Below are 13,666 nucleotides of genomic sequence, written 5' to 3'. Positions count from 1 at the left end.
AAAAAATTTAGCTGGACATGGTGGCTCATGCCTGTATCCCAGCATTCAGGAGGCAGAGGCAGGCAGATCTCTATGACTTCTGAGCTAGCTAGGGCTAGTGAGAACTTGTCTCAAATAAATAAATAAATAAATGAATAACAAACAAACAAACAAACAAATGGGCTGAGAAGCCCGAGGCTATCAATTGCCAATGAGTAGACCCAGCAGTCAGAAAACCCATCCTTTGACATCTACACCTATGTGTGCTAGGGAGGCTCTGGGGATTGAGAAGACAGTAAAACTGCCCAGTTTGCTAGAGATAAAAACACAACCAGACATACTACATGTGCCAGACCCCTGCCCTCCCAAAAGTAGATGAGCTATGGGAATGGGAAGAGGCAGAGGCTTACTGAAGAAAGAGGTACAAGATGGTTCCCAGAAAGCAGGGTTAATGAAGGAGCACAGAGATGCTGAGCAGGAGGATCCAGAAGCCCCAGGCAAGAGGACTGCAAAACATGGCCACATTCCTAACACTCAGGCAACAAAGAAACCAAGGTCCTCTTACCACTTCCTCATTCTATTGAGCCCTAGAAGGTAAACAGTCACAGGCTAGATTTGGAGAACTAACACTTAGGCCCATGTGAAAAACTGTCTTCTATCTCAGGAAAAGTGAACACATCAAGAAGCCATTTCTTGTCATTTATGGAAAACAAAACCCATGACTCAATTACAACTTTTCCTTATAAAAAATGAAAATGTGGGGCTGGAGAGATGGCTCAGTTGTTAAGAACACTGGTTGTTCTTGCAGAAGATCCAGGTTCGAATCCCAGAACCCACATGGCAGCTAACAACTGCCCATAACTCCAGTCCCAGGGGATCTGACAGCCTCTTCTGACCAATATGGGCATTGCACGACAGGGGTGCACTTACCTACATGCAGGCACTACACGCATACACATAAAATTTTAAAAATTTTAAAAATTTAAAAAAAGAAAATGCACAGACACTGGCGGCAATCACATTCACTGATTTATCCAACTGTACCACACACCAACTTCTTTCAAGTTGTCAAGATCTGTGAATTCCCCACTACATACAGTCACTTCTTTCAACTCTGTCCACTGCTCTCTCTTCATTCCCTGGGATAGCCGTGACTATTTCTAGGATTAACTGCTATTCCTTGTCTGCTTGTTGCCAGTTTCCACAAAACCACTCCAGCTTCCTCACCAGATGTCCAAGTCTGTTTGTGCTCATGACAAACATCTAAAAACCATTCTGAGAGAACAGTCAACTTCAGATAGAGGCCTTCACAGTATCTCCTATTCCTAGACATATGCATTAGCATATTTGTTCCTTCTACCAGAAATGGTCTTTCTTACCTGGAAAAGCAATTCTAATCATTCAGAATTGTGAGCTGAAGTTATCAAAACAAAGCTAGACCTGTGTGAAAGATTCTACAAGGCTAAGTGACTCATTGGAGCTTTCTGATTATGAAGAGCTAGAATATTGCAGATTCAGAGCCACATTATATTAGGCAGTCTTCATGGCCCACCTCTGTGTTTAACCTAACATTCTTTCAGCTACCAAGTAAAACCTTTAGAACTAAACAGACCATTTGTTTCTACCAACTTGACAGCAAAGAATGTCATCAGATACCACCTGAAAGTTCCTGGAAAAGTTACCCTGAATCTTCTGCAAGTCTGATTAACTGATCAGAAAGAACATCAATGATTATAGTTTGAAATGTTACAGTCAAATTATCTTGGGTCATCTTTGGCCCTCTTAATAGCCATTTATTGCTCTCCTCTGTATGTGCACTAACATCTTTGTTAGGTAAATCCTTTGGACTGTACAGACACCTACCTCCTACCAACCAAAAGGCTAAAAATGCATCAGATAGCACTTCGGGCCTGTAACAGTCATTTCTCTGCTTTCCTGTAACCTGCCTACCTAATGTTTCTACCAATGTATTTGAAAAGTGCCTTAATTTATTATTTTGTTCTGTTATCATAAACACTTCCTCAAACTGTTACCACATTGGAATATGGCATTTGGGGTAACTTAAATCTGTGCTCCCAAGCCATGGACACTCCTATTTGGCTCCAAAATAAATTATCTCTTAAGTCCTTTGAGGTAAGAGTTGTGTTTTTACATTGACAGTTGTAACCAACCTATTAGATATTTCCCACCAATGTATTTTTAAAATACCTTTACATCCCTAGTTCTAGACTGTTTCATTCATCCAAGGTTAGGAATCCTTCCCAATCTCTAATGGAAATGGGGTACCACCTTTCAGTGCTTTGATATGTTAATTCTCAAGCATATACTCATTCATTCATCCATTATCTTTTTTGGGTAGAGTACCAAATTGAGGTTGCCTAGGAAACAAGATCAGGCACCAAGGTCACAAGATATAAGAGCGCATGGTTTTGCTGGGGTCAATTAAAAGTCATTAGGTCAGATTATGTTCCCACAATAAGACATTCAAGAAATGTCAGCAGTCTAAAATCTAGATACAGATATATATATAGACATACACACACATAAAAACGAAAATTTACCATTCCTGCAGCTCATGCATATGAAGAAAACGGTTCCGATATTCCCTTGGCAGCTCAAATTGGGAAGGTATGGGAAACATGGATTCATAGAAGTCCCTGAGAACAGCCTTCACTGTCTGGGCATCTTTATGATTGTGGTCAATGTTGTCATTCAGACAAACAAATTTCCTGAAAAAAAAAAAAAGAGAGCTAGGGTCATTGGTCATATAAACACGGCCCTTATCTAACAAAGTAAAACATGTAGCTTCCAAAAATATTTCAAATGCACTAGCATCCCAGTCCAGTACATTTGCTAATATGGTCCTCAAGAGGAGTAGTCTTTTGTAAACTTCCTTAGAAATCCCTTACCTTAACAAGAGAACTAGGCCAGATAACTTTGAAAGATTCATGTAACTAGGGGAGTAAATAAATGACCTCCATTTAATGAATCCAGATTTAAGAGTTCAAAAAATGCGTCAATTGACTATAGTAAGTACCTAAAATCAAGTTTTCTGAACTGATAGTTACACTGTGGTTAGGTAGATAATTGAAATAGAGATAGTGTTTTAAAGGTATAGATCCTTTTTATTTCTTTTTATTTTATGAATTAGTGTATCTCCAACCGAGCTATGAGAGGTTAGTGCTCAGCAAAAAGCAGATTATGATGATGCATCCCTTGTTTAGAATTTTCTTTGAGGCAAAAGTCACTAAATCAAAGTCCCATTAAGATGGTGAGTTGTAATGATAACACTTTTAAAGACAGTCAAACAATTTAGCAAGGCCTTCAGATCCCACTACCAATTTATGGAAAACAGAATATAGGAATATCTTAAGAACTAATATAGATAGGTAGGGAGATAGATGGATGGATAGATAAGATAGATAGACAGACAAAAAGTAACTAAAAGAAATTAGCTAGGCACGGTGGCTCATAACTGTATCCAAGCAGCCAACACTCAGGAAGCAGAGGCAGATCTCTGCAAGCTCCAGACTAGCTAGGTCTAGTGAGAACCTGTCTCAAAAATATAAATTGTTTTTTAAAAAAATCAAAGTGCTAAGAATCCACAGGCTATCAAATAGCCAAAGTGCTGCCCCAGTAGTCAGAGAACCCACTCACTGACACCTGTGTACTAGGCCCTGGAGATTCAGAATCTAGGTGCCAGGCAATTGCTCTGGAGGTTCCTTTTTAGAAATCCTGACTGCTAATTGCCTATAACATCTCCCCCTCCCCTGGATGCCCCAGTTTCCTGTGAGTATCACTCAACAGCTGGTATCACCCAACTCATGGCAATCTGGGTTAAGCCCTCTGTAGGGAACTGACCTCAACTCAGGACTCCTACTTCTTTGGTCAAGCCCAGCTGAAACACTATCTCCGGCTACCACTGAGATCTGTCTCCTCCAAACTGAAATAAATCACTCCCTCTCTCTAGGCCTGCCTGTTCCCTTTTCGGTCATGTTAATCTGCAGAATTTAAAATAACACTTTTTATAATCAATCAGGAAAAAAACAGAAAAAATCAGTACCTGGGGTTTTTTCTTATATCATCCAATTGGCCAACCACATGAGAAACATTGGTACGAATCATTTTGAAAGCGATTTCTTCTTCTCCCATAATTTCAAACCTAAGTGTCAAACACATTTAAAGAGTTTACTAAATATGTGGATGTGAAAAACAAAATTTCAATAGAAAAAGCATTATTTAAAAAATTTGGTAGACTCAGCATGAACAGAAATGACTACATCTTTTAATATTACTAGAGAAATTCCACGTAAATTTTAGATGAAAGCATAATAGATAAGATGTTATGAAGTTATGGACATGCAGACCTTTGTGGTTACTCTTAAACTAAATGAAGATATATTTACTACTTACCTATACTTGTTCTTGTCTTTATATGCTTTGTGGATTTTGTCAGTTACTGGCTTACAGTTGGTGACAAGACTTTTAGTGACTGGAGGCTACGAGAAAACACAAATGCGTCAGATGTTCAATCAGGGGCAAGACAAGAGCAGGTAAGGCACCAGCCTTGGAGGCAGAATTTAAGCGAGTCACTGAAAGAGTAACCGGGTTACAGGGAAACAGTTCAGGAGGCCGCGGCAGAATTTAAGCGAGTCACTGAAAGAGTAACCGGGTTACAGGGAAACAGTTCAGGAGGCCAACACCCTTTCCCCTTAACCACACTCTGGGGGGTAACACATAAAGATAGGGGGCGACAAGTTGGGGCAGGGCGGGACTGGCATTCTACAGTACCCACTTTTCCTCTTGAGGAGGGAGTGTGCTCAGGTCCCTAGTAACTGATAGAAATTTAGTTACCTTGGCAAATTCACAAATGAAAATTAATTAATTTTTTTCTGAGACAGGGTCCCCTGGCTGGCCTGGAAGTCACTAGGCAGATCAAGCCAGCTTTAAACTTGTAGTGATTCTCTTGCCTCTCCATCCCACAGGGTAGGATTATAGGCACATGCTACTAAGCCTACTGCCAGCCTGAGTAGAGAGCAGCTCTACACCAGGCCTCCATTGAGCCCATGACCCACAACTCCTCTTCTACTTGCTGGTTCTCCTCTGTTCACCCCACTGAAGCCACTTCCCTTTAGGGCTGACATGGTCTGACTGCTCTACTTGCCTCAACTTCACTGACTTTGGAAATTTTAGAGTTTTAGAAACCAGGCTTTTAAGTAGCACATACCTGCAGGGTCTCTCGTGTCACATGCTAAGCTAACCTTTACATGACTGCCAGTACTTATACTTTGCCTGTGTGCTTCCACAGCTGCTGTGCTGGCCCCTGTCACCACGGCTGCCACCTGTCACACTGGGAGTCCTTGAAAGCCAGCCTTCCCTTCACTGAGTTCCAAGAACACAACTGAGAAACACAGTTCCTGACCCGCATAATAAATACTACATGAATGGTCCTTCAGGAATCACCCTTCTCTATAGTCATTTACAAGTTTCTGATCTGCATCAATGACAAATGTATTACTCTTGGCTTAAAAACTGCAGCTAGTAATTTAAAAATTAACATTTTATTCTAATCATGAAAGCAAAAGCTATTCACTATACAAAATATGAAAAACACAAGTGCAAGACAAAAAGATTAAAAACTACCTGTGACTTCATATGTCTTTTAAGGTATGTGTGTCATGTGTTTAAGAACGGGGTTGGAGGGTGTTTGGGAATTTTTGTTAATCCAGATCATACTGTATGCTATTAATTTGTCCCCCATCTGACTATAAGTATTTTTCCATATATCATGAAATACTGATTTTAAAACCATGTTAAAGAATATGCTATGTTCTTTTGTCAGTTCTGAGGTGGACATTTTTTTACATTTTAACTTCTCTAAAGTGGGGATGTCCATTATAATTAACAGTCTTCCAATGACTTTGGCCAAGTGGCATTCCAATGTAGTTGTGTGCAGGTCACCCACTACCTCTACTGGTAAGATCCAGGAAGTGCTTGCAGCATCCTACTTGATGATGTACTTACCGGAATGTTCTCTTTCACAAGAGTTCTGCGGTTACTTTCTGCCATCCTTGGTGACTAGGATGCCTGTTTATGGAATCTAAGTAACCAATATGAATATCAGCTTACATATTCATGGTGTGCGGAGAGGTTCTAAAGCAAGGATAAGTGGTTCTGTATTGTTTGTGCTACTACTCTGCCCTCTAGTTTTGATGTGCTACATGGAAATGGTGTAAATAACACAGGATAAGGATATAGAGAAAAGGCGCCAAGGCCACTTACCAGATTGGGATCATAGTATGCTTCCTGAGTTGCTGGAATATTGTTTAGCTGAGTGATATTAGCAGGAAGCAGTTTTGAACAGTTTATTAACATGTGTTCCAGACCTGTCAGATCCTAATAAAGCAAAAAATAAATCTGTTATATACATTATAGGTAATAACTGTGGCTTAAAAATAAACATTTTGTAAAATGTCTCCAAAAATGGCTTAAATGGTTAAATGGCTCATAAGCAATAAAATTCTTAAGTATAAAATAGATACTTTTCAAAAGAACAAGTTAGACAATGCAATCACAAATATTTTATCCTGATCTGAAACCAAATGGAAGGCCTGTGAGACACACATTTTCCCCAAGGCCGTCAGGGGTATCATAAAAAAGGATGCTCTGCAACTCAACTAGCATTTCCCTTAGAGTTTGTACTCCGAGGCTTGAAGGATGCCACAATGGAGGGCTTGGCTGAGATCTCCAGTCAGTCACACCTACAAGGCCCCAATGAATATGACACAAGAATCATAATGCAGGTATCTCTTCCCTGGCTCTACTCTGGATAATAGGAGATTAATTCCCATGCAAACCCACCAAATCTCATGAAAGACAAATTTAAAATATTGTTTTAATTCTGGCACTAAAGAATGGATGAGTTACTACCCCTCACATTAAATATTCAAAATGACTTAAACTTAAGGCTAAAACAATGCAATACCTGCAAGCTTAAAGGCAGATCATGAATTCTGGTAGCCAATGTTCGAATTTCTCTATCAGATAAGACACCAGATTGGTCTGTATCAACTTCATCAAAGACTTGGGAAATATTCAAGGGCTGGACTGCACTCATGAGATAATAAAAATAAGAGAAGGCAAACTGCATATCCTCAGAGTGGCGCACTTTGTGAAATGATGTCTTGTCAAATTCTTCAGGGAACCTGTCCAAATACAACATACAAAGCTCTGGAGAGTCGATGTATATAATTTGTTTGTGAAGACAGAAGTTATTTTTTTTCCTATTTACATGGCATCTTTGATGCATCAAATATGAAAGAGAAAGTGTGCGAATTCAAATAGGCAAGCAACCCAAGCAGAAGTAAGACTTACATATCTTGCAGTTCTTGCATAACAATCCGGTCAATCATGTGAGGCATGTGTGCAGGGACTTTCCTGGATGTGAATCCAAACTTGCTGTTTAGAATTTTATTTACATATCGGAGTGAATCTGCAAATGTATCTTTTAGTTGCCTCCCAGTATGTTTGCTGTCAGTAAAATAGGCCAATTGTGTCTTCAAAGAGTCTTCTTCCTGAAGGGAGAAGTCCATGTAACTCAACATTATGTTTGGTTCAAAGTATACTCTATTAACAAGAGATAAAGAATGTTATAGACTCTGTTAACAGCTAGTCACTTAACAGTCCATTAAGGTGAATGAAGCTCAGGCTATCAGGTCACTTTAAGGATCTTAAGAGAAAGATTAAGTGGATTCCAGTGCACTGACTTGCCAGTACTGGCGTGGGGACAACAGCAATGTGGCTACATATGGGGGGGGGGGTGCGACCCCAAGACTTCAAAGCCAATTCAATGCAACATTTAGAAAAATTAGTTCCACACAAATTTTTAGTGCTTTAAATGTGAAGATACTTTTGATGCTGGTGGCATCAAAGTAGCAAGTATCTGAATTTTGAATATAAGGCCTAAAAAAAACTATTGCATTCACTATATGATAGTGTTAATACAGAGACAAAACCAATAGAACAGAACTAAATGCTCAGAGAAAATTAGCTAAGAATTTGAATACAGTTTATAAAAGAAGAAATATTTTTGCTTTTCCAACTGATGAAAACGTGAAGAAATTGGCAACAGCCAGTTCCGGTTAGCTTACAATGTAGAGAGCATTCCTGTGCCCCATATGAGCATGACATGATACCATGTTTTAGGATGGAACACTTACAAGCATGGAACTAGTAATTCTACCAATGGAAACACAAACTTAATCAAGCATAAGATATAGGAAAGGATTGCTGAATGCTGTGGCTGCAAAATTCTGGAGACAAAATCCAGTTGTTAGGAAGAACAGTGGCACTCACTTTCGAAGGTTGTTTTCCCACAAAACGCTCAATCAGAGGCAGGCACGGGGAAGTGCATGTGTAGTGAAATATCACTGTTCCAGGACAGAAACTGCACAGTGTGTTTACAGACCTACAGAGAAATACCGGAGGGGCTGCCATCTAGCTGGTACAAGGAAAGAGACAGAAAGAAGACTCTCTCTTTTCATGACCAAGTTTTATACTGCTTGAAAATTTCACCACTAGTATGCTTTTATGACATTTTATTCATATTTTTATTTTATGTGTATGAATGTATTGCCTGCATGTGTGCAAGTGCACCCGTGTTGGGCAATGCTTGTGGAGGTCAGAAGACAGTGTTGGACCACCTGGAACTGGAGCTATGGATAGTTGTTAGCTGCCATATGGGTGTTGGGAATCAAATCTGGGTCCTCTGCAAGAGCAGTCGGTGCTCTTAACAGTTGAGCCATCTCTCCAGCCTCAACTTTTATGATTTTTTTTTAAAGGAAAGAAAATGTGGAAAAGTATGGAAACACAGACAAGAATTCTGCTATCTTTCATTTAATAATTAGTAAATATCTAATGGGCAACAGATGCGCCCCCCCCCCCGCGCCCAAAATGCTTAGAAGAGCAAGACAGGTGTCACTTCCTGCTGTCTTCTAGCCCAGCATGCACCTGGAGCTGTGCTTCTTTGCTATCCAGTCTTGACCACGCAACTTTTCTTGGTCTGTCAACTCCGACCCATCTGTGATGAGTTCACAGGGCTCTGTTCCTAGAAGTTGCCCCCAGTGCCTTAGGCAGATCTGAGGCTGTTGCCCTTTGGACTCTTCACCTGTGTCTCAGTCCACAACTACTTGCCCTTACTGGCCTCTCAGTCTCCCTAGGCAGTGACTGTATTCCCCAGTGTTCAGTGCTGTGATGCCACTTGGGAGACAAATGACACATATGACACGGAAGACGAGAGCTCTCACTTTGAGGTGTGGCTCACACTGACTGGCTGTGCTGATGATGGAAATATCAGTGAATTGATCTCAGGTGTTTTCATGACTACAGCTGAACATCAGACCTGACGGGCTGGGTCGAGACAAGATGCCCTGCTCTCCCACTTCAGTGGGCTATACCCTAGCCAAACCCCTTAGTCACATAAGGACTGTTTCCTAAACTCGAAAATGGGGCTTATGTGGCCCTTGTATTTTTACGATTCTTGGTGAAATCAAATGAAATCATGCAAGAAAAGCACTTACTTTGCTGGTGGACACCAAGAAGGGCTGAATAAATGGTGGTTATTATTATAGTCACTTATAAAATTATTTACTTTCCTGAACATGACAAAGATTAAGGCTGGATCTAACTTACATCAAGAAGGTCTTGGAAATACTTTGTTTTCTCCCAAGGCAAAAAGCCCAGGTATGTTCCCATGTGGTGCTGTAGCCTTCTTCCGGGTACTACTTCCTTCACAGCAATGTGGCCTTCCGTATTTCCCTCTGCTCTCTTTCTCTGCTCTTCTTTCCCTGTGAGCTTTCCTTTTATCACGTGGCCTTCCAAGGGAACAGTCGGAGAGAAGAGCTTCTCTTTGGGCACACTCGTGCCGAAGACATGGCGGGTCTGAGTTTCCAACTTAACCCTTGCTTTGGTCTCCAAGACCAGGGGTGGACTCAAATCCTGGTAATGGCCAATTACTGTTCCTGCCAGGAAAGTTGGCCTCTGTAATCTTTGACCAGCAACAAAGAGGTCTGGGCTTTCGTGAATGAGTTTTTCTGGTGGAGCCTCCAAATTGTCATTTGTTTCATCTGTCCTTACACCTTGACTTTTTACTTTAGTATCCAGTGAGTTCCTCAGAAAAGACCTCAGCAAGGCTGACTTGGATAAATTGTATCCTTTCAAAGTGATGTCCCCCTGTTCCAGCTGCAAATCCAAGTTCCTCAGTCTCAACTGAGCCTCTTTTGGAAGGAGTGAAATATTTACTAGGGGGATTTTTGCCTCCTCTTGGAACCTCCCTGTTGTGTTGACATCATGTCTCTTGACTTTGGGGAAGCGTTTTTCTTTGGGAACATCTTCAAAAAGGATTTCTGCCTGTGGAAGAGCTGTTACTGGGCTAATCAAGCTTTCATCAGCCTTCTGGGTTGTGGAATTCAGTTTTGGCACCTCCCGTGTGTCCACCTCTACTGTTATCTGGATTTTGAATTCTTCATCATTTGTGCTTTGAAATGTGAGGTTAAAATGGATTATGGTTGCGTTCATTCCACTGTTCATTATGAGGTGGATGGTTTTCCACTTATTTGCAATAGAAGCATGTCGAATTATTGGATTGTCACTGTAGGCACCTTCAATTCCTTTTTTGGCTATTTTTGCAAAGCTGAAATAAGGCAGGGATTCACCTTTTGGGATAACATAATGAGTCTGGTTTGGGAGAAGAGTTACTTTATACAATTCATGAAAATGATCTATAGGAAAAAACACAAGCATGAGTTCTTTTTAAGTAGGCATTTTTACTTCCTTTTACTTAATTCTTTGGATTTGAGTTCTTATTTTCTAGAGGTGACATCAAATTGATTTTAAAATGGCCAGAAATTCTAATACAACAGGTTTGGGCATATGGTCTTTTTACTATCTGAGGCAATTGCAAGATTTACATGGAATGCTAACCCTGATTTGTTAAGGAGGTATGTTGTGAATTTTATTAATACACTTCAATGACCAATTTTCAATTCTTTTTGTACATCTGAGAAAAAATATTTTCTGCTAAATGATCTCCATTAACAAGCTATCAACACAATCCCGTATTCAAAGACCTATACTTAATGAACTGTTGATCTCCTTTTTTATTTCCAAATCAAAACTTCACAGCCTCCTTTCAGCTAAGGTAAACCTGCTTAGTACTAAGAAACCAGATAGGAGCAACAAGAAAAGGGACATTTTGAGAATCTACTATTTTCTGTGGATCTGTGTTCTTCTCTTAGTTTTAAATTATAACTAGTACATGAGGCTTGGAAAAAGATGCACTGAGAAAAATTATTTTAAATGATGCAAACTGTCAAGTGCCCCTCTACTCCAAGGACTTGTCTATTTCTAATGCAATGAATATACCTTGTCCGCAGTCACCAGCATCAAACCCACAGGACAAAACGTTGCAAGCTTGGTCACAGAACTTATCAGCGAGCCAGGAATTTGCACATCCTTGGTTACAGTAAGAGACACTGTTGATTCCTCCACCAAACTGCCAGGGCTGTCCCACTCCAAGATTCCCGGCGCCCCCACCTCCTGCAATGTAGCGGCTCCCTCCATTATTCCCTGTAGAGCAGGGAGGAAGAAGGTAGAATCTTGTTGAGCTGACAACTTTCAAAGAAGTCAGTTTTCATTTCTCACCATGTTTGCAAAACTGATGCATGAATTGCAGCCAGAAAGGTTCATCTCAGTTTTTAAAAAATTTATTTTTTTGTGTATGAGTGTATGTACTGGATATATGTAAGTGTACTCGTGTCATGCAATGCCCACAGAGGCCAGAAGAAAGTGTAGGATTTCCCTGGAATTGGAGTTATGGACGGTTGTTAGCCACCATGTGGGTGCTATAAAGCCCAAGTCCTGTGCAGGAGCAGCCAGTGCTCTCTCCAAACCCCATCTCATTCTGTAATAGAAGATGCCATGTGTCTTAAGGATAACCTGAAAAGGGAGCATCACTTGGCAGTAGTACAGGACTCAAACTTGTGTGGTGGTGGTGGTGGTGGTTAAGGCAGTAACTAGGGAAGAGGAAGAGACGATCCAAGGACCATGACTGTCAGAGCCGCCAAAACCATGTCCATGTATCAACATTATCAAATGTTAATGTTTTACGAGGTCTACTTTGTATACCTGTGTTCTCTCCTTGAAGTCACTTATACTTTACAAAAGTGCACCTGACTTTTATGATAAAACACAGCTTAATGTTTTGTTTCTTCTAATATTCAACACATTTTCAAACCTGTTTGCTCATCTTGAACACAAGGATGATAATATCTGTGTGCACACTTTCTTAGAGCACCAAAAAATTCAAGTGGGTAATGGATGATATTTTATAATTTAGTGCCTTATGAATTGAAAGACAGTAAGTAAGTATTAAAAAAACAAAACAAACAAAACAAAAACATCAAGTCTGAAGGTGAGTATGTGAGACAAGAAGAAGTTGCTAAGGAGCAACTTACAGCAATTTCCTGCTGAGAGTTACTGCCATGAATTCCTACAGAACCAGCAAGAATGACTCTTGGGTTCACATAATTAAGAGTATTCTAGCTATCTGAAGTAATAAGAAATGACATTTTCAAGTGCAGAGCCAACGTCAGAAAGAAACCCCCAACAATGGATGATGTGGATCAACGAGCCACATGGGAACACTGACCCGGGAGCTCTGGATTCCTGACTGTGTCAGTGTGCAGGAGGCAGGCAAGCTGTGAGTTTGAAGCCAGCCTGGTCTACACGGCAAGCTGCAGGCCAGCCAGAGCTACATAGTAAGACCCTGTCTCAAACAGAAAACAAAAGAATACACACACAAAACTTCAACAGCATGTGTTCTATTATGATTAAGAATGAAAATTAATAAAGTACATTTAATACACCCCTACCAGAGCAATCACCACCATCCCAATCACAGGCTGAATTATTACAGGCCTTGTCACAATAGCCATCTTTAATCCAGGAACCAGGGCATCCCTCAGCACAATTTGGCACAGGCCACGTCAAATAAACCTATGATAAAATCAAAGAAAGAACACAATGATTTCTGATACTTCTTTTCCTAGAATTCAAATTTCTTGAATCAGAAAAAAAAACTGAACTTCTAGGAAGGTAAAGCTCTCCAAAGGCTGGCTGCATACATCGTGACTGCTTTAGGCTGGCCTATGCCCACGGTCCAGTTTGGAGCCCTGCTTTCTGACTATGCTGAGCTTTCTGATACTTCTTTTCCTAGAATTCAAATTTCTTGAATCAGAAAAAAAAAAAGAACTTCTAGGAAGGTAAAGCTCTCCAAAGGCTGGCTGCATACATCATGACTGCTTTAGGCTGGCCTATGCCCACAGTCCAGTTTGGAGCCCTGCTTTCTGACTATGCTGAGAATGTCACTCTTCCCCATTGCTTCAGTGGACAAGGACTCAACTCATGGATTAGAGTCTCACACCATAATCTACTTGTAATCTCTACTTACAATGTACTTTGAAATAAAATCATAGTGTGTTAGACTTACATATGAGTATAAATATGTGTCAAAATAGGTAGGAAGTAAGCCACAAGTCACTCTTTAACTATGACAACTCTGAATATATTTACGCATAATCAGCCTTAAGGCTGAGAAAAGGAACAGGTGAACACTGCACTCAGAAAGTTT

The 13,666-nt window shown here is 40.3% G+C and overlaps 1 protein-coding gene across 1 annotated transcript in view; it reads right to left on the bottom strand.

Annotated features, from left to right (window-relative positions):
- Gnptab (N-acetylglucosamine-1-phosphate transferase subunits alpha and beta) overlaps positions 1-13,666 on the bottom strand; it is a gene marked incomplete in the record, with an annotated part of 86,761 nt that overhangs the window by 13,081 nt on the left and 60,014 nt on the right. The window contains 9 exon segments of the mRNA XM_029563335.1: positions 2,541-2,708; positions 4,043-4,141; positions 4,393-4,478; positions 6,262-6,375; positions 6,965-7,184; positions 7,354-7,553; positions 9,670-10,757; positions 11,401-11,604; positions 12,909-13,032. Of these exon segments, the coding sequence (XP_029419195.1) occupies positions 2,541-2,708; positions 4,043-4,141; positions 4,393-4,478; positions 6,262-6,375; positions 6,965-7,184; positions 7,354-7,553; positions 9,670-10,757; positions 11,401-11,604; positions 12,909-13,032 (2,303 nt within the window).

The sequence above is a fragment of the Nannospalax galili genome, unplaced genomic scaffold (assembly GCF_000622305.1).
Source record: "Nannospalax galili isolate Female #2095 unplaced genomic scaffold, S.galili_v1.0 scaffold415, whole genome shotgun sequence".
Lineage (NCBI taxonomy): Eukaryota > Metazoa > Chordata > Mammalia > Rodentia > Spalacidae > Nannospalax > Nannospalax galili.
The sequence above is the reverse complement of the archived record's forward strand: the minus strand, read 5'-3'. Positions and strand labels throughout refer to the sequence as shown.